The sequence below is a fragment of the Trematomus bernacchii genome, unplaced genomic scaffold (genome assembly GCF_902827165.1).
Source record: "Trematomus bernacchii unplaced genomic scaffold, fTreBer1.1, whole genome shotgun sequence".
Classification (NCBI taxonomy): Eukaryota; Metazoa; Chordata; class Actinopteri; order Perciformes; family Nototheniidae; genus Trematomus; species Trematomus bernacchii.
Window position 1 is genome coordinate 390001 of NW_022987705.1, and position 21617 is coordinate 411617.

The 21617-nt window shown below is 44.6% G+C and overlaps 1 protein-coding gene across 1 annotated transcript in view; it reads left to right on the plus strand.

Annotated features, from left to right (window-relative positions):
- Positions 1-21099, plus strand: part of LOC117490686 (platelet-derived growth factor receptor beta-like) — a 24182-nt gene extending 3083 nt beyond the window's left edge. The window contains 25 exon segments of the mRNA XM_034140465.1: positions 42-250; positions 252-303; positions 696-826; positions 903-984; positions 1199-1273; positions 7501-7684; positions 7765-7880; positions 8061-8172; positions 8474-8555; positions 8764-8872; positions 10988-11082; positions 11209-11320; positions 11567-11671; positions 11870-11971; positions 12092-12194; positions 12377-12492; positions 12923-12957; positions 12959-13036; positions 14384-14506; positions 14583-14694; positions 16635-16734; positions 16812-16917; positions 19756-19861; positions 19935-20061; positions 20562-21099. Of these exon segments, the coding sequence (XP_033996356.1) occupies positions 42-250; positions 252-303; positions 696-826; positions 903-984; positions 1199-1273; positions 7501-7684; positions 7765-7880; positions 8061-8172; positions 8474-8555; positions 8764-8872; positions 10988-11082; positions 11209-11320; positions 11567-11671; positions 11870-11971; positions 12092-12194; positions 12377-12492; positions 12923-12957; positions 12959-13036; positions 14384-14506; positions 14583-14694; positions 16635-16734; positions 16812-16917; positions 19756-19861; positions 19935-20061; positions 20562-20739 (2750 nt within the window). The 3' untranslated portion in view covers positions 20740-21099.
- The last annotated feature ends 518 nt before the right edge of the window (positions 21100-21617 follow it).

A 21617-nucleotide genomic window follows, 5' to 3' on the forward strand; every position in this document is an offset into this window, starting at 1 on the left:
TGGTGATGCTATGCTAACCCCTGCTCTCTACCCCCCCTCAGGTCCAGAGGAGTGGTTTGTCCCGAGGCTCTCAGGTGTGGTGATGCAGGTGGGGCTGGAGGACACCGTCCCCTGCGGTGTTTCTGACCCCCGGCTCAACGTCTCTCTGTTCGAGCGTCACAGCAGGACCCCCGTCACCACGGCAACATACGAGCCGGGGCGGGGCTTCACCGGGAAACTTAACGACACGTCATACACCTGCACTGCCACCGGGGGGGGGGGCGGAGTCACAGAGCCAGGTGTACTACGTGTTCAGCATCGTAGGTGAGACACCTCTACCTGTCTGCCTGTCTCACCTGTCTGTCTCCACCTGTCTGTCTCACCGGTCTGTCCCCACCTGTCTCTCTCACCTGTCTCACCTGTCTGTCTCACCGGTCTCACCTGTCTGTCTCACCTGTCTCACCTGTCTCACCTGTCTGTCTCACCTGTCTGTCTCACCGGTCTCACCTGTCTGTCTCACCTGTCTCACCTGTCTCACCTGTCTCACCTGTCTCACCTGTCTCCCTCTCACAGATCAGTGGCATCTGATCCTCCATGTTCTATAGTGGAGTGATGAGGCACAGGACATTGACTCTTTTTCTCAGAATTGACCTGTCTGTCTCCCAGTCCCTCAGCAGGTGGAGGTCTACCTGTCTCACCACCTGTCTCTCTCTCAGTCCCTCAGCAGGTGGAGGTGTACCTGTCTGTCTCTCGCTCGGTGCTGAAGGTGGGTGAGTCTCTGATGGTGAACTGCACGGTGAGAGACATCGACATGGTGTTTTTCACCTGGGACTTCCCCCGCAGACAGGTACCCGTTTGTCTGCCTGTCTCTCTCACTACCTATCTGTCTCTCTTGTATTATAAATCTGTCTCTGGTGTTTCAGGAGGTGGAGCCTCTGACAGACTTCCTGCCCAATCAGATTCGCTCCTTTGTGAACATCTCCTCGGCAACAGTGGAAGATTCAGGTAGGTTCCTGACAGACAGTGCTGAGGGGAGCAGAGACTCACTGTGTAACACTGTGTGTGTGTGTGTGTGTGTGTGTGTGTGTGTGTGTGTGTGTGTGTGTGTGTGTGTGTGTGTGTGTGTGTGTGTGTGTGTGTGTGTGTGTGTGTGTGTGTGTGTGTGTGTGTGTGTGTGTGTGTGTGTGTGTGTGTGTGTGTATGTGTGTGTATCCTGCAGGTGTGTATGTGTGTGAGGTTCAGGAGACGTTGCAGGGACAAACTGCGAAGAAGAACGTCACCATTACAGTGCTGGGTCAGTACACACACACACACACACACACACACACACACACACACACACACACACACACACACACACACACACACACACACACACACACACACACACACACACACACACACACACACACACACACACACACACACACACACACACACACACACACACACACACACACACACACACACACACAGAGTTAAACGAAACAATGTTGCCAAAGCATCAACATACAAAATAATGTAGAGGCTCAGTGTTAGCATTGTGGGTTTTCTTTTGAAAAATAAAAAAAATGATCAGTTGGATGAGTTTCTTCCCGTTACATGGATATAAAACATTCATAGTTTATTAAATGAACATGCCCTCAGACACTGTTTCCTGCAAGATGTTGCGGCAGTGCCCCGGTACCGGGGTCTCTCGGGCTTAACAGGTTAAGAGCATTCCATGGAATATAACAAAAAGTGTATCTCGAGCCGGTTTCTCAAACTTACCTACCCCACCTTTAAATGTAATTTACTTATTTAAGTCCATACTACTCTAAAATGTCCATGCAAGTTATTACCTTCATTAGTTTGAGTATTAGAAACTCATTTCTTTGAGTCAAAATAATATACACATTTAAGTTCCACTTGTTAACAGTTTATTTTAAAATGTTTGTTACACAATGACCTTTTTATAACAAAGGTTCTCAAATATGAAATAAAAGTAAGTAGACAAATTAAAACAAAGGCCTGAACCTGCTTCCACGTTTTTAACATCTCTTTGGGGTAGCTCAGGTTGAGTGCGTATATTAGCCCCACAGGCACAGGCTCTGGACGCATCCGAGATCTGAAGGGCTTCTGTCCTTCAATCACTATTCTTGCAGCCCTGGTCAAGACAGTCTTCAGCACCTCATTGCTAACTTCCACTTCACCTTCCTGGAATAAGTAGATTAGAAAATACATTTCAGTGTTTTTGGTGCACTCAGATTAGAAAACATTGCATTGTGTTTCAGGTTAACACGAGTTACAGTTTGATTTACGCATCTTCTTTACTTACTCAAGCTTTCCTTGAAGAGATCCTCTTTTTCACAAAGACACACCACCAAGCACCGGATAGCAACCTCTCTTATTCTTTCCACCGAATCATCCTTAAAAGGAGAACATTGTTGAAAAAGTTGTTTCTTTTAAAGGGGACCTATCATGCAAAATGCACTTTTGTACGTCTTTTATACATGAATATGTGTCCCCGGTGTTCCAGGGAACTCACCAAGTGCCAGAAAACACAACCCTCTCTATTTTCCTCCATCGCCAAATCTCTAAAAAAGGGGCTGCAACGGATCTGATAAAAACTGATCCAGATTTGAACACTTTCCTGACGTCAGGACGGTGGCGCTACGGCTATTGGGCCAACTCTCCACCTATCAGGGGAATGTGGGGTTGGGCCACGGCCGGCCATTGCCACTCGAAAGCGCTGGAGACGCTGTAGTACATATGCCAGGCCTGTAAGTGGCGCTGTAGTCTGCCACAAAAGCAGCAAAGAAGACTTCCCGCCCATAGTTACCATGGTTACCCTTCTGTTTATTCTCCGCTGTGGCTTTTTTTCTCCCTCCCCGAGGTAAGCGTTTGCTCCTGCTGCTTTAATTCAATGCAATCCCTCCCCGTCGAGGCAAGCACTGTAATTCTCTCTGGTTAGTCCACCAGCAGATGACAAACATTTAAATATAGCATGATAGGTCCACTTTAAAGGAAACCTATCATGCTATATTTAAATGATATATTGTAGGGCCATACCTATATAAGGTATATTTATACGTTTCTGTTTTCAAAATACCAAACAGATCATGCATTTTAGCCATGCCTCATTTCGCTCTATGTGCTGTTTGCTGTCTACGGGTCTGATTCTGCTGACCACGCCCCCCTGCAGGAGAGGTGAGCCGTGCTCTGATCAGCTGCTGGGCTGTCAGAAGAGGGGGAGAAAAAGAGTATGGAGGAAAATAGAGAGGGTTGTGTTTTCTGACACTTGGTGAGTTCCCTGGAACACCGGGGACACATATTCATGTATAAAAGACGTACAAAAGTGCATTTTGCATGATAGGTCCCCTTTAAGTGGAATCTACTAACCCCATGAATTGTTTTTTAGAGTGAACCAGACCAAGAAAAAAGCTATGGAAAAATTATTTGTTTGCATTTTTTTTATCCAATGGGCCACAAATAACCACAAACACATTTTTCCTTTTTTGACTGACCACACAGTTTTGTTTTTGGTCGAGCTGGCCTTTTATGGTAAAAGTGCATTTTCAACAATCATCCTATACAGCAGTGGTTCTCAACTGGTCAGGCCTCGGGACCCACTTTTTACTTGGTCAATACATCGCGACCCAACATTTTGAAGCACTCAAATCTATTCAACAAAAAATCGTGCTGTAATATATACGCTTTTCAGAATACAATATTAATAAAAGTGAAGTACAGTGCATATATCCCTTCACAGAACTAAAGTATGCTTTTAAAAAAGGTTCAATGAGATGATGGAATCAAAGCTGAACTATATAAAAAGGCACACATGCTGAAAACCCAACCCCAGCAGGGGGTCTGGGGGGATTCTCCCCCAGGAGATTTTTTGAAATACTAACAAACTACGCATTCTGGTACACTCTGAGAAGAAAATAAATAAATCATACATATTAATAATATTTTATGCCATTGTTTGTTTTTCACTTAGTTCTGACAGCTTGCTGAGAGAAGAGTAAAGAGGAGATAGTCTGTGTGACTTACTTTGAATTGTGGGTAAGGGTAGATAGCTCCCATTGTTCTGTGACCTGTCAATCATCAAATCGGGGGTCATATTTCATTATGTGTTCATTTCTATCTGAAGTTGTACCCATGGATGTATAAAGAATAGTTCTACCGCTAAGTTATTTTCCGTGGGAACTTCCGGCAACAATCTTGATTCCGATTGGCCAGAAGACTCGAAAAAACATCAGCAGAGATGTTTTATTGAGAAGATGATCACTACGTGACAGAAGTTTTCAAACCCGTTTATGGTCTCCGGTACTTCCAGTCCAACGCCTACTGCATGCACAGCATTAGAGAATCGGTTCTTCAAAATAAAAGTTTGCCTTTTTTCCCAAAAAAAAAAAAAAAAAAATTCAAAAAAAAATGTTCACCTTTTTTTTTCTTCACTCACACATCCGCGACCCACTTGAAACGGGTCCGCGACCCACTTTTGGGTCGCGACCCACCAGTTGAGAACCACTGCTATACAGTACAGTATTTGCATCAAACTCAAATAAAAAATATATTTTATGGAAAATGAGCAATATATACAACCAGACATATTCATAAAAGATAATTAATTATAATTGTAAAAAATAAAAAAATGTAAAAAAGTAATGTAAAGTGTTTTTCATAATAAAAAAATACTTGCTCATCTTACTGTATATGCTGAATTGGCCTAACAAGAAACCACTGGCCTAACAGCAAATGTCTATATCCTGTTTTGGCCTAACTTGCTCATCTGTGTGCAACTTTGGGCTGAATGCCATGCATGAAAGGTGCTATATAAATGATTATCGCTCTTTCACTCTGAGACTCATAAGGCATTACTAGATTTAGTAATATTACCATGAATCTAGCCATTCATTTACCATATTTTATTGGAAAACATCTCTGAAACTCTGAAAAAGTCATATTGCTAGTTTACCATAAAAGGCCAATTAGACCGGTTGGTTGAGCATATTTTCAAAAAAATAATTACACCCTTGTTAAAACTTTTTTTGTGCATCAATTTATCTAAATATGTTCAGTAAGTGCTCTGACACTAAAATATGTCAAAGATGATATGGTTACCTTACAAAAGTTGACCAAAAAGAGTGATTTCTTCAGCAGTGATTTTTAGCATGCCAACTTTCTCAGTTGAAGCTAGCTGAAGGGCTTTCTATTCGAACCACAGTGACATCTAGAGGTTGTTTTGTGCATAACATGTCAACCAAATGGCAGAGCTGGCTGAATCAGATGGAGTAAAACTTTTTTATTTATTTTTCAGCAAGATATCAAGACACAAAATGTGCTCTACCAGATGGTTGCGCTGGCTGTTAAAGGGTTAAACATATTCTTCATTTGCAGTATTTTATTTATAAGTGTTCAGAAAGACTGCATCAATGATATATATATATATATATAATATGACTATTTGTATTAACTTCAACCAAAGTCAATTTAAATAGCGGGCAGAAATGGGTTAATTGCCATGGATGTGGTGTTTGATATAGTTTACGTTCAATTTAAACTATTTTAGGCAGAAAAACGTATATTGACTAAAACCCTTTTTAAATAATTTACTATAATTTAGAAAGGTTTTTGTGAGAAATCATTTCAAAAGTAAACTTTTTTCCTTTTGTATTTAAATTTGAAATGTTTGCACACAACATTATTAATGTATACATTTTTATCAATTTTTTAAAATTATGAATCCATTTATTTTATTGTATTTCCTTGAGGCTGGGGAAGATATTCAGCATGTAGTTCAACATCCAAATGTTCTAATGCAAGTAAGTATAACATGGACAAGGAAATAAAATAGGTTTCATAGGAGGATGTGGATTTATTTTCTCTCACCTTGTAATTACACAATCAAACACTCTATGATTTAGCTCTGGCCTTCACTCACAAAAAAACCTTTTGTTGAATTGGACACATTTTTTGAAGCTCTATTGACTGACATGCGATGACTGGGACTGATGGAAGAATCTGAGAGGAATGAACTAGGAGCAGAGAAATAATCATATTTAAAAGACAGCAGCTTCATAAGAGGCCAACAAGAGTGACAGAGTGTGTCAGTTTGCTGAAGGCCAGTCTCTAAAGACTTTCCAAGGTGTAAAATGCTGCTGCTGGAGTACTGACTGGAAGTATTGCTGATATCATGTCTACCATCCTCTTAAAATATTCTGTCCAACAATATCAGTCTCATGAAGAAAGGTGTTTTAACGCTTATTCAAAGTAGCAGAGAAACATTCATTCTTGTACTCAGGAGGGGACATTGACAGAGGATTACTGGAAAAGTACACAGTAAGTACTTCATAGTACTTGTGGGAGTAGTTTCAGTAGTACTGAGTCCAACAGGATCAATCTCACGAAGAACTAATAGCAAAAAAATCATTTTTCCCCTCATCAAACTGAGCAGAAGTGGCTTGATTTAGTTCTCAGGAGGGGACTCTGACAGAGGATTACAACAACAACAAACAACACACTAGAAGTACTTCATTGTATTGTAGTAGCCGGTGTAAGACTACTGAGTCCAGCACTATCAGTATCATTAAGAACTAATGGTAAAATAGTCTTTTTATCACTCATCAAAGAAAGCAGAAAACATGCATGATGTACTATGGAGGGGACTCTGGCAGAGGATTACTCACAAAGTACACAGTCAAAGTACTTCAATGTATTGTTAGTAGCAGTCAAACTAGTACCGAGTCCAACAGTGTGAGTTTTATTAAGAACTTTTGGTAACAAATATTTGTATCGATTATCATCAAATATAGCAGGAATAAAAATGAAGAGCAGCTGATTTGAGTGAGCGCTGCATAGTTTACATCTAACGATGTCCTCCATCTTAGAAACAGGCCTATTCTATTTACAGTCCCTAACGATGTCCTCCATCTTAGAAACAGGCTTATTCTATTTACAGTCCCTAACAATGTCCTCCATCTTAGAAACAGGCCTATTCTATTTACAGTCCCTAATAACGTCAGTGTTCTGGGCTCAGTGTGTGATCGCTCAATTCACCTTGTTTCCCCTTGTTTATAATATTATCACCGTTCCAAGCAAACCAGTGCTTTTGTTTTGAAATCACTTCCGCGAGTCTCACATGCACTCTTCTCTTCATACATATAGTGTCTTCAGACATGCATATATTATGTATCATATTACATGTAAACATTGAATGAATGTGCACGAGAGCAAAATGCACATATAAATATGTGAGTGACAATGTATGAATGTGTGAGTATAAATATATATGTGTGTGAGAGGACCTGTACGGCCCCTCATCATTTTGTGTGTGTGTGTCTCTCTCTCTCTCTCACTGTCTCTCTCTCTCACTGCCTGTCTCACTCTCACTGTCTCTCTCTCTCACTGCCTGTCTCTCTCTCTCACTCTCACTGTCTCTCTCTCACTGTCTCTCTCTCACTCTCACTATCTCACTCTCACTGTCTCTCTCTCACTGCCTGTCTCTCTCTCTCACTCTCACTGTCTCTCTCTCAGAGCGGGGGTATCTGCTGCTCTGGCCCTCAGGTGAGACTCACCTGTCAGCCCTCCTTCATCACACGGTGACGCTCAGTGTGGAGGCCGACGCCCACCCCCCCCCCACAGTCCTCTGGACCAAAGACAACAACACCGTCGCCACGGAAACTAGTGCCGTCAACACCACACACCTGACAGGAAGCAGGTGGGTCAGAGACGAGATGATGTCATGTGATGATGTCATGTGATGATGTGATGATGTCATGTGATGATGTCATGCTGCAGGTACCTGAGCACGCTCACGCTGGTTGGAGTCCGGCTGCATCAGACAGGAAGTTACACGGCGAGCGTTTCCAATGAAGACGAAGCAGAGGAGGTCGTCTTCAATCTGGAGGTCAAAGGTCAGACAGAGAGAGAGACAGGTAGTTTACCTGGGTGTGTGCGTATGTATGTTTACGTGTGTGTGTGTGTGTGTGTGTGTGTGTGTGTGTGTGTGTGTGTGTGTGTGTGTGTGTGTGTGTGTGTGTGTGTGTGTGTGTGTGTGTGTGTGTGTGTGTGTGTGTGTGTGTGTGTGTGTGTAGCACCCCCCAGGATCACGTCTCTGTCGGAGGTCGGCAGTCAGGAGATGCTGTGTGTCGCTGAGGGAGCTCCGCCCCCCAACATCACCTGGTACACCTGTCACAGCTCACACAGGTACACACACAAACATTACATTACATGTCACTTGTTAGACGCTTTTATCCAAAGCGACTTACATACTCAACACTGTGGACAATCCCCACAGGAGCACTTTGGGGTGAAGTGTCTCAGGGACACAACGACATGCTGATTGCAGTGGGGTTTGAACCTGTGACCCCCTGATCCGAACACACACACATACACACACACACACACACACACACACACACACACACACACACACACACACACACACGCACACACACAGCCACTTGTCAGACCCAGGTTGCCATGGTAATGTGTTTGCCTCCTACAGGTGCAGTAATGTGACTGGCGGTTGGAGGAGCAAATCAGCAGCCTCTGAGGACAACGTCACCAAGGACATAGGCATCACCACGGTAACCAGAGACACCTTCAGAGTGATGTCATCATGGAGAAGGTGACTGACAGCTGTGTGTGTGTGTGTGTGTGTGTGTGTGTGTGTGTGTGTGTGTGTGTGTGTGTGTGTGTGTGTGTGTGTGTGTGTGTGTGTGTGTGTGTGTGTGTGTGTGTGTGTGTGTGTGTGTGTGTGTGTGTGTGTGTGTGTGTGTGTGTGTGTGTGTGCAGGTGCGCAGTGTGTTGAGTCTGCAGGCTCTCACCTCAGTGTCAGCTGTTCGCTGTGAAGCCAGAAACTCTGCAGGACGTCGAACAAGAGACCGCCACGTCCAGTCCTCCTGTACGTACTGCTGTGTACTGCTGTGTACTACTGAGTACTACTGTGTACTACTGTGTACTTCTGTGTACTGCTGTGTACTACTGAGTACTACTGTGTACTGCTGTGTACTGCTGAGTACTGATGTGTACTACTGAGTACTAGGGGTTTCACAACTACCAATATTTACTAGTCGACAAGTTTTTCAAAATAGTCGCCTAGTTGTTACGTCATAATAAAGACACACAAAGAGAGGTGTGAAACTGTATTTTATGCTACGCACGAAATTCTTTATTATTGCGCCGGGTTATTTTGCACCTCTTCTTCTCCCACATTCCACATCGCAGAAACTCCGTTCAAACATCAAAACTTTCAGCTCGGTCAGGAATCGATGGCTATTACTTTTCTTAATCATAACTTTCATAATTCCAGAGATACATCCCATAATGCATCCCATTTTTAACCATTGAAGTCAATGGAGAAACTCTTCAGACTTGAAAAATCTTCATGCGACTTCAACTGCTAACTGTTCATTCATACTTTCACTCAGAAACCTCATTCCAACTTTAAAATGTTACACATCTTTCTGACATTATTCATGTAACACAACTTTTAAATCTGAGATATTAAACTTTGTTCAGACCTTGGTAAAGAGGCCTTCTTCAGATTTTAGAGTGCGTGATGTCACAGCGTAGAGTGGAGGACAGCTTTAATTTTGCCTTCATATTTTCTTTTAAACCTGCCATAATTCCCAAACCCTACATTCCTGAGACATCATTTTTCATGACAAACGTAGGAAAACATCTCGTAGCTTGAAAAATTAAAAAAGATTAAGCAAAAATAATTAAACAAAATGCTTCTTGAGGGCATGAAGTGACAAAAACTTTCAACATGTCTCCATTAAAGCCCATTGTAAGTTCAGCCTCACCTTTCCCCACCACAGCAGTCGCACACCTTTAGTTAATCTGCCAAAAAGGCCACATTATTAACCCGAAAGTACACAAAAAGTACACTTCTGCTGCTCAAGTTCCTTGACATGCTGCACGCTTCGAAATTTCACCGATATCTGTTATGGTTCTTCAACAAAACGTTCACATGTAAGAGGTTTATCTCTCATTCAGAACAATGCAAATGCTCTCCTCTCACTGATTACTGCACATGGAAACCTTTGATCTCTGGACACCTCGTTAGCTCAAATATAAACACCTGTGTCATGGAACACGATGATGTCATAACTCCAACTGACATGCTCAGACCACCAGACTTCAGATGACAGTTAATGGTCCAGCCCTCAACATGTCTATGTGCCATTAGTGAGTTTTCCTCAAAAGCTGTTGCCATGGAAACGCATCCCTCGCCGTAAAACACGATATTGCTATAACTCCTATGAAAATGATCAAAAAGTGCTAAAATGTCACGTGTGCTAACAGTCCAGCCGTGAAGACATCTACGTGACAGTTTTGAAATTTCTTCAAATGCCATTTCCATGGCAACACAATGCTCGCTATGAAACACGGTTTTGTCATAACTTCAGTGAAAATGCTCCAAACGGCCCAAAACTTCACAGGTTTGGTAACGATGCAGCCATCAACACATCTAAGCGTATTATGGGGTGTCATCAAATACCGTTGCCATGGCGACAGATCATTCGTCATCAAGTTAGTTCAATAGTTTGCAGTTCAAATATTCTGCTGCTTTTCCAAGCTTTTTTACTTTCTTTTCTTCTCTCATCACACATTCAATCCCCCAGTGTTCATGTATCATTTCAATCTAAATTCTTCACTTTCTTCTTACACATCACATTTCAGCATAGCAGTTTAGCGTCAGCTTTTCAGCATAAAGCATTCCCACTAGCAATTTCTTCAGGAATTGCATTCTCTAGTTTGTATTGCAATTCATACAGTTACGTTAAACACTGTAACAAAGCAGCATTTTAATTTGTGTTATGCTGTTACATGGCTGATTAAATTAAAAACAGTAACTGGTGTATAATGCTGTATACTGCTGTGTACTGCTGTGTACTGCTGTGTACTGCTGTATACTGCTGTGTACTGCTGTGTACTTCTGTGTACTGCTGTGTACTTCTGTATACTGCTGTGTACTGCTGTGTACTGTAACCCTGTCCATGTTGTCCTCCAGCTCTCCTGTCTCAGGTCCTGGTTCTGGCAGCAGTTCTGGTTCTGGTCGTCATCGCCATCTTCTTCCTCATCGTCCTCATCGTCCTCTGGAGAAAGGTCAGTATTCTGTTTTAGTATTATCAGTACTATGATACCTGCAGTACCTCAGGGTACCGCCAGTACTTCCTGTTTGGTGACGTCAGTACTTCCTGTTTGGTGACGTCAGTACTTCCTGTTTGGTAGAAGCCGCGGTACGAGGCCCGCTGGAAGCTGATGGAGTCGGTGAGTCCGGACGGACCGCAGAACATCCTGGACCTCCACAGCTGGGAGATACCCCGGAACAACGTAGTACTAGGTAATACCCCGGGACAACGTAGTACTAGGTAATACCCCGGGACAACGTAGTACTAGGTAATACCCCGGGACAATGTAGTACTAGGTAATACCCCGGGACAACGTAGTACTAGGTAATACCCTCTGCCTTTCTGTCTGTCTGTCTCTCTACCTGTCTCTCTACCTGTCTCTCTCTCTCTGTCTCTCTACCTGTCTCTCTACCTGTCTCACTACCTGTCTGTCTGTCTCTCTACCTGTCTGTCTGCAGGTCAGGTGTTGGGTTCAGGGGCATTCGGCCGTGTTGTTGAGGCGAGCGTCTCTGACCTGATTCACTCTCATTCTAACACTAAAGTGGCCGTCAAGATGGTGAAACGTAAGTACCTGTCTGTGTGTCTGTCTGTCTGTCTGACTGCCTGTCTCTCTGTCTGTGTGTCTGTCTGTCTCTCTGTCTGTCTCTCTGTCTGTCTCTCTGTCTGTCTCTCTGTCTGTCTGTGTGTCTGATTACTAAGATTGTAAATGGTGTGTGTGTGTGTGTGTGTGTGGTTGTCTGTGTGTGTGTGTGTGTCTTTAGAGCGCAGTGGGGTCCAGTCCCTGGTCTCGGAGCTGAAGGTCCTCATGCACATCGGTCCTCACCTGAACCTGGTCAACCTGCTGGGAGCGTGCACGAGAGGAGGTGTGCACGTTATTCAGGCAAACTTTATTTAAACAGACCCACATCACAAACACCAGCCCAGTCTGGGGGGGGGGGGGGGGGGGGGCACTGAGTCACCTGTCTGCCTGTCTGTCTCTCCAGGACCTGTCTATCTGATCACTGAGTTCTGTCGTCATGGAGACCTGGTGAACTACCTGCAGAGGAACAAACACACCTTCCTGCAGAGCGACACACACACAAAGAGGTCTCTCACTCACTTTTTCACACACACACACACACACACACACACACACACACACACACACACACACGCGCGCACACACACACACACACACACACACACACACACACACACACACACACACACACACACACACACACACACACACACACACACCTTCCTGTCTAATGAAGGTGTCTCCTCAGTGATGGTGATGGAGGCTACATGGATATGACCTCAGAGACTCAGTACGTCACCGTGAAAGAGCTAAGCCCCGCCCACATCCAGCCTGCGGAGTACGAGGAGCTGTGCACCCCCGCAGGTACACACAATGTGATACAAGTACACCCCCGCAGGTACACACAATGTGATACAAGTACACCCCCGCAGGTACACACAATGTGATACAAGTACACACCCGCAGGTACACACACTGTGATACAAGTACACACCTGCAGGTACACACACTGTGATACAAGTACACCCCCGCAGGTACACACACTGTGATACAAGTATACACACTGTGATACAAGTACACACCGACAGGTACACACACTGCAATACAAGTACACTGAGTACAGTAATAATAGGGTGACCCTGTGTAACCACAGTCTGTGTAATGGCTGTATAATAGAGAGGTTTCTCACATGATGCGTTCAATGAGCAGCAGAGGTTTGTGTTCTCATGAGGCTGTGAAAGTGACACAGATTCAGGCTGAAGGTCTCCTTGTGTTGGTGCTGTTTGTGTTTCAGGCCAGCAGGAGGCACCGCAACCCCTCAGCGCCGCCCCCCCCCCTCAGCCTCATGGACCTCCTCAGCTTCTCCTTCCAGATCGCCCAGGCCATGGACTTCCTGTCCTCCAGAAACGTACGGTCAGCAGAATAAACTGCGACTCAGCAAAAAAGTCTCTGACTGCTTCTGCTGCTCCTTCTCCTTCTGCTTCTCCTTCTCCTTCTCCTTCTCCTTGCTTTGTGTTGAAATGAGTCTTTAACAATAACCAGAATAATACATGTTATTTGGAAGGAGCTTTTCCTAGGGGGCTCCTCTTTGTGGCTGTTTAATGCTAATGCTAATGTGTGTTGGTAGGGGGTCTGAAGGACTGAAAGAGGTGTCCTCAGAGGACCCTCCTCAGTGAATAAATGAGTGTGTGTCCTCCTCAGTGAGTATATTGGCGCATTTCCACCATGGTGCGGAGCACGGTTTAAGCGTGCCGTGTCGTGCCGGGCCCGTCTTTGGTTGCGTTTCCACTAGGCCTAGTTCCGGCCCGGGGGTACTTTTTCACCTCTTTTCTGGCCCGACAAAATCGTGGTTCTATCGGGGCCAACAAACAGGGCTGAGTCGGGCTGAGTTTGCTAAACTAGAGAGAGAATCGCTGGCAAGGGGGCTACAACTACAACAAGATGAACATATTTGACCGTGATTTAATTGTAATACACGTTTCAAAATGATGCCGAAGTAACAACATACTGATACCGGTTAGTAAAAACCATGAATTAATGTTTGGAGAAGTCTGCAGACAGACGGCAGGCGAAAAACCTTTTAAAATGCGTGTTGTCTAAATGGAGATCGGCTAAGCTAACGCAGTGTATGCTCCGACCGTCCACACTCACAACAACGGCCTACAGACATAAATAAACCAGCGACTGTACTCGCCATGACACAGACAGTCTGTGGTTTGTACTTGTTTAACTTTTGTCTAGTTTCTGAACAGATATGAGGAGCTCTGAGCTCTGAGTGCTAACAGCTAACGGCTGTGTTGTTTTTCTGGGGTGCTCATTGAAGATGACGTCACGGCTCCGCCTACACTGCGTTACTATAGTTACTGCCCCAGTTCCTAAACTGTAATGGAAGCGCAGCATTAAAGTGAGCCGGGCCTAACCAGGCCTAACAAGGCCTAACAAAACCGTACTAAGTCGAGCGAGGCCTGCGGTGGAAATGCGCCATATGAGTGTGTGTCCTCCTCAGTGAGCATATGAGTGTGTGTCCTCCTCAGTGAGCATATGAGTGTGTGTCCTCCTCAGTGAGTATATGAGTGTGTGTCCTCCTCAGTGAGTATATGAGTGTGTGTCCTCCTCAGTGAGTATATGAGTGTGTGTCCTCCTCAGTGAGTATATGAGTGTGTGTCCTCCTCAGTGAGTATATGAGTGTGTGTCCTCCTCAGTGAGCATATGAGTGTGTGTCCTCCTCAGTGAGTATATGAGTGTGTTTCCTCAGGTCGTCCACAGGGACCTGGCAGCCAGGAACGTCCTGGTCTGTGAGGGGAAGCTGCTGAAGGTCTGTGACTTCAGTCTGGCCAGAGACCTGATGAAGGACCAGGACTACATCGCCAGAGGGACCGTGAGGAACCTTCTTTTATCTTTCTCACGTGTAAACCTTATCCCTGAGTTGCTCTGAGCCAGCCCTATGTCCTCAGAGCTTCCTGCCCGTCAGGTGGATGTCTCCGGAGAGCCTCTTCCAGAACCTGTTCAGCTGTCAGAGCGACGTCTGGTCCTACGGGGTCCTGCTGTGGGAGCTCTTCTCTCTGGGTAAGGGTTAGAGAGATCTCACTCGTCCCCGGCTTGAGCTTCAATCTCAGGATCCATGTATTTGTCATCCTCTCCAGAATGGAAGTAGTCATCACATACAGAGCATCAACTAGTTCCTGAACAGTGTCCTTCACATGCTGACATACAAGAGAAGGAGTTACCCCTAGATTCCACCGGGTCCGTCTGCGCCGCGTTACGGCTGCGCCGCGGTTTTGGTCCGGCCTCCTCCGGCGTCATACCCTACCAGGCGCGTTTCAGAAGCATTTCAGAAGCGGAGCGTCTTGCCTGCCGGCTCGCAGTTTTTGTTGATTTGGGCATATTTCCTGGACAGGCTACTTTGTACAGACAAAGTTAATAATAACTGTAATATTCCAGTTATAAACGACATGAATCAAAGATGTGTTGCTGTATTTTAGTGGTAAAAAAATGCATTCATCATCATAATTATTCTATATATATAATTTACACAGTGCCTGTAAACCGGAGGAGAACGCTGGCATTTCTCCTCCTACTTGAAAGACTACGGAGGGATAGGGTCTGCAAAATGAGTTTGTGTGTGTGTGTATATATATATATATATATGCTATATATGCTCTGAACGTTCCACTTCCTGCCTGCCTGACATTACCTTACGGCTGCGTCGCATCAAAAATAGGATTCATCCTAATTTTAGAGGAGCCCTGCGCCGAGCCGCTTCTGGGACGCTTCTGAGCTGTAACGCGCCGCGTGTGGTGGAATAGCACCCATTGACTAGAGTGGCCGCGATCGCCGTGGCGCAGCCGTAACGCAGCCGTAACGCGGTCATAATGCGGTCGTAACGCGGTCGTAACGCGGTCGTAACGCGCCGCAGACGGACCCGGTGGAATCTAATTCTGAATTTTTCTAAAAATCTCAAAATTCTGACTTTTTCTAAAAATCTCAAAATTCTGACTTTTTCTAAAAATCTCAAAATTCTGACTTTTTCTTAAAATCTCAAAATTCTGACTTTTTCTAAAAATCTCAAAATTCTGAATTTTTCTAAAAGTCGCAAAATTCTGACTTTTTCTCAAAATCTCAAAATTCTGAATTTTTCACAAAAGTCTGACTTTCTCACAAAATCTCAAAATTCTGACTTTTTCGAAAAATAAAAAAATTATGACTATCTCAAAATTATGACTTTTTCTCAAAATCCCCAAATTATGACTTTTTCTCAAAAAATCGACTTGTTCTCCAAAATCTCAAAATTCTGACTTTTTCAAAAACATTATGACTTTTTCTAAAAATTATGACTTTTTCTAAAAATTATGACTTTTTCTAAAAAATCTGACTTTTTCCCAAAAATCCCCAAATTCTGACTTTTTTCAAAAGTCTGACTTTTTCACAAAAGTCTGACTTTCTCACAAAAGTCTGACTCTTTCACAAAAGTCTGACTTTCTCACAAAATCTCAAAATTCTGACTTTTTCTCAAAATCTTATACATGTCAATAATCACTGGTCCCCAGCTTGATCTTCAATCTCAGGATCCATGTATTTGTGATCCTCTCCAGAATGGAAGTAGTCATCACATACAGAGCATCAACTAGTTCCTGAACAGTGTCCTTCACATGCTGATATCCAAGAGAGGGAGTTACACAGTCACAAGATGGAGGAATATAAAGCAGTATTCAATGTTTACTTCAGATTAGCTCCACGTCAGAAATGATCATGCTTGTCATATGTCTATCTCCATAGAGGCTGAATCATCATGTTAATCACATAGCTATCATATGCCTAAAACAGTCCTGATGCTCTTCTAGGTAATCATACATCCTGTCATGTACACAGCTACAGTTGGGATACCTTTGTTATCATGTTACTCTCACATTGGAAGAGGACATTCAGGATTTTCCCAACAGTAAACCATGACAACACACTGGGAAATAAGAGGAACATGTGTCAAAATGGTTTCCGCTGTGTTTCAGGTGCGAGTCCGTACCCCGAGCTGCCGAGGACTCAGGACTTCTGCTCGTCTCTGAAGACAGGAAACAGGATGACCCGCCCCGAACACGCCCCTCTCAACATGTAACATCAAACCCACCAATCACTGACCACCCTCTGTACGCCTCATACAGCTGATGCCACTTCCTGTCTCTCCCCAGGTACGACCTGATGAAGGTGTGTTGGGCGGAGAGTCCTCAGTCCAGACCCTCCTTCTCCTCGCTGGTGGTCTCGGTGGGGAACCTGCTGATGGAGGACTACAGGAAGGTATCACATGACTTATCTTGATCAATTCAGCCCAATTCCAAACCGCCCCCTACCAGAGATGGAGTACTCGAGTCCTGGACTCAGACTCGAGTGCCGATTTTCGGGACTCGTGACTCGACTCGGACTCCCGCACTGATTGACGCGACTCGGACTTGGACTCGTGAATTCTCGCGCACGATGACTTGGACTCGGACTCGGACTCGTGAATTATCGCGTACGCTGACTTGGACTCGGACTCGGACTCGTGAATTTTTCCCCCCATGATGACTCGGACTCGACTTGTACATTGACGCTCCGACTTGGACTCGGACTCGGACTCGAGCAAGTTTTCTATGGAGTCTGATGTCCTCTATCCTGGCGTGTGCACCGGCTGCGAGGCGAGTTCACGTACTGGGCCCCGCTATTCCAGTCTAAAGATGTCTAGAGACACACCCCGCATCGTGCTGTATGCTTTCACACATTCTGCTTCCACATTGGAAAAGAGCAGCGCAAAATGCTCTATGTGGAAACAATATTGAAGAGAAGGCTCCGTAACACATTACTCTAAACATCGAGTTCAGACATATAGGCTGTCTTGAACACTATCATCAGAGTAACGTGATCTAATCAATACATAAAGATTCAGCCGATAACACGAAAGCATATGGCTACTTAACATGCAGAATGACGTCATTTTGCATGCTAAGTAGCCATGTGCTTTCTGGGGCTAAATCTTTATCAGTAAACCGATTTAACCGGTAAAAGTTCCTTCAAAATAAGAGTCCCGATCTTATTACTATCAAAATAAAAGTGCAAAACGAAAACTTTACCATAGGAAAATATTGGCATACAAATATAATCACTTCTCTAAAAGGTAACTCATTTTAAACATAGTTTATATATAATAATAATAATAATAATATTAATATTAGTAATAAGCTTTATATTTGTATAGCACCTATTACAAGAATTGTAGCCAAACTGGCTTCACAGCAGTTCAATAGACAGATTAGTATAACATGGATAACAGGATAAAAGCAATGTAGAGGAGCAGCTACATTTCAACACATATATCCATGAAGATTAATACATGAAGACTTGTGACTCGGACTTGACTTGGACTCTTCTTAGGTGACTCGGACTTGGACTCGGACTCGAACACAGGTAATGATGACTCGGACTCGGACTTGACTCGGACACTCCTTGGGTGACTCGGACTTGGACTCGGACTCGAACACAGGTAATGATGACTCGGACTCGGACTCGACTCGGACATTCCTTGGGTGACTCGGACTTGGACTCGAACTCGACTACGACTCTCCCTTGGTGACTCGGACTTGGACTCGGACTCGAAGAGTGGTGACTCGAGAGTGACTTGGACTCGTGAATTGGTGACTTGACTACAACACTGCCCCCTACACCCTACATCCGCCACATCAAGTGCTGTTCCAATCCAACGAGTGTTGAGGGAGAGTGGGTTATCAAGCCTCTAGAGCAGGGGTGGGGAACCTCCGGCCCCCGGGCCGTATACGGCCCGCGAGACCATTTAGTATGGCCCTCGAGGTAATTTATAAACACACGCAAAAAAGAAAAAAATTAAAGAAATCTAGACCGCAAACAAATTAAACAAGCGAGTGCCTGTTTTTCTTGAACACAACACGAGCCTAACGTGTCATCACGTGGTATATGTCTCGTCTGACAGGGGTGCAGTTCTGACGGAGAGCACCAGAACGCGGCTCCGGCACTTCCAAAAATTGCAGTACCCATAAGGACCTGTACCAGTGGCGATCTGCTCATCTGTCATACTGATCATACAGTCAATAACTTTGTTGTTATTAGCATCTGGTTAGCTAGCTATGCTAACGAATATAAGAAGCTTTCTCTACAACCAGTGAGGTAAAGGCACATCTTTATATGATCATTATAGTTATAAAACAATAAGAGAATAAAGTAAACAGGTATAAAATACTATATGACAGTAAAAAAAGTTGTTATTAATAAACAAGAATACAGTTTGAAAGGAGAGTGATTTGTAAAATATCCATAAAATAAATCTGCTTCCAGTTCTGTTTCATATGTTGAGAGATGTTTCCATAGATCTCTCATGTTGCTCTCAGAGTGCACCAGATTGATGCTTTTAACTTCAACATTTAAAAACAAATAATCTTCCTGGGGGAGCATGCCCCCGGACCCCCCTGGAGGAGGTGAGGTCCCCCCTAGAGGAGGTGAGGACCCCCCTAGAGGAGGTGAGGACCCCCCTAGAGGAGGTTAGGTCCCCCCTAGAGGAGGTGAGGACCCCCCCCACTTAAATCATGTCCACATGGATAGGAAACTAAATACATTTGCTCACATCTTGTGTCCATATCTTTCTGTTTTGGTGGTCATGCCACACCGTGCACGTAGTATTTTTAAGCAGAGGTCAATCATTTGTGCGGCCCTCGGAGGATGTTGAAAAAATTGAAATGGCCCTTGGGAGGAAAAAGGTTCCCCACCCCTGCTCTAGAGAGAATAGAGTTGGCCGTGATTAGAGATGGGGTTGAGGTGTGGCCATGCTCCTGAACCTAGGTTACCAAATGGACTTCATATACATTTGATTTGAAACGGTTGTTGTCTATAGTTCATTTCCTGTTTCTCCCGGAGAGAGGGGAGTTCGTCCCAAAACCTCCTGCTGGTTTTATCCCCTCCACCTGGAAGAAGCAGCCTCGTTAATCTGAGAGACTACAGACGGAGTTCACTCCATCAGGAGGGGAGTGGGTAGGGTGTGGATGGTGGCCTCTGTCAGTCTCTGAGCAGGACTCAGCTTCCTGTTGTGTTTCAGCGCTACCTGCAGCTAACGGAGGACTTCCTGTTGTGTTTCAGCGCTACCTGCAGCTGACGGAGGACTTCCTGTCCAGTCCGGCTGTGCTCAGATCCAGACGGAGTTCACCGGGAGCTGATGGGGGTCCGACGGACGCTCAGAAACATGGTATTTAATATCCTTTTAATCAATTTATCATCGTTATATTCTTTAATGATCACCCGCTGTGTGATGTTTACAGGAAGCCCCGATGCTCAGGTATTGGAGGTGGGGCCAGAGGAGGCAGGCTCCTCCCACACGACCTACATCATCCCCATCACTGACGTCACCATAGAAACCAGGGGGGGGGCCGCGCAGGACGCAGCCAGGTAACAGCTGAGATTACACAGGAAGGTGTTCACAGATCATAGTTAACCTGAGCAGCAACACGTGAAGAAGAACCACCATCTGTAGAGCCTTGTGCTGCAGAAGCTCTTTTCACCCTCTGTCTGAAACCAGAGCTCAGTCTGCTCTGATTGGTTATTTTTTCCCAAATGTTGGAAAAAAAAATCAGAATTCCTAAATTTTCAGGGGGAAAAATCTGAATTGTTAATCATTTGAAAAAAGTCAGACATTTTGAAAAAATATTTTTTTTTTGGAAAAAGTCAGAATTTTGAGATGATCATACTCTGTGCTGCAGCACCTATTTTCACCCTCTGTCTGAAGCCAGAGCCCAGTCTGCTCTGATTGGTTAGCTGGTCGGCTCTGTTTTGATTGGTCAACAGCTTAGAGATGTCCCGCCCCTTAGCCTATCACGTACAATGTGTTCAAGCGCTGGCCAATTATCTGACCCTCAACGTCTCCTTCCCTCAACGTTTTCTCTCTGCAGCCCTCAGCTGTCCCAGTCTCAGGACACACAGGAGGGGACATCACCTGAGGACACACAGGAGGGGACATCACCTGAGGACACACAGGAGGGGACATCACCTGAGGACAGACAGGAGGGGACATCACCTGAGGACAGACAGGAGGGGACATCACTTGAGGAAGAGGAGAGCTCTCTGTGATGCCTGAGCTGCCTTACAGTCAGGACTGAGGGCTTCATTAACTCTGAGCTGCCTTACAGTCAGGACTGAGGGCTTCATTAACCCTGAGCTGCCTTACAGTCAGGACTGAGGGCTTCATTAACCCTGAGCTGCCTTACAGTCAGGACTGAGGGCTTCATTAACCCAGAATCCCCTGACAGACAGCACTGAGGGCTTCATTAACCCAGGATCACCCTCAGTGCTGTCTGTCAGGCTGCTGAACCTAAAGAGCTTCATACTATCTTTATTATATCTGTATCTGAGAGGTCTCTGTGTATATCTGTGTTATTCAAAGTGCTTTAAGACGTCTGATGTGACTCCTGAAATAAAGAGTTCATTGAAGTATGAAAATGTTATTGAGCGTCAACATGTTGAGAAACAGCTTCCTGTCTTCCTGTGGGTCCTGGAGAAGTGCTGAGTACTGAGTGTCCTCACAGCGACTCTCACTTCCTCTTCCTCCAGTTAGACCTCCAAACACCAGAGACATCAGGGACATCAGAGACACCAGAGACATCAGGGACATCAGAGAGACCAGAGACATCAGGGACATCAGAGACATCAGAGACACCAGAGACATCAGGGACATCAGAGACATCAGGGACATCAGAGACATCAGGGACATCAGGGACATTAGAGACATCAGGGACATCAGGGACAACAGAGACATCAGAGACAGCTATTACTATATAATACCACGCAGGGATAAGCCAGAGCGTACAACCTTTGCATGTGGGCACAACACGTTTTGACCCAGTTTGATTCATATGATATCGCCCGGGGAAGTCGTCATACTTATACATATATAAATAAAGATATATGTGTCAAAGCTCTAATCAAATTAACAGTTTAAGTTGTATTAA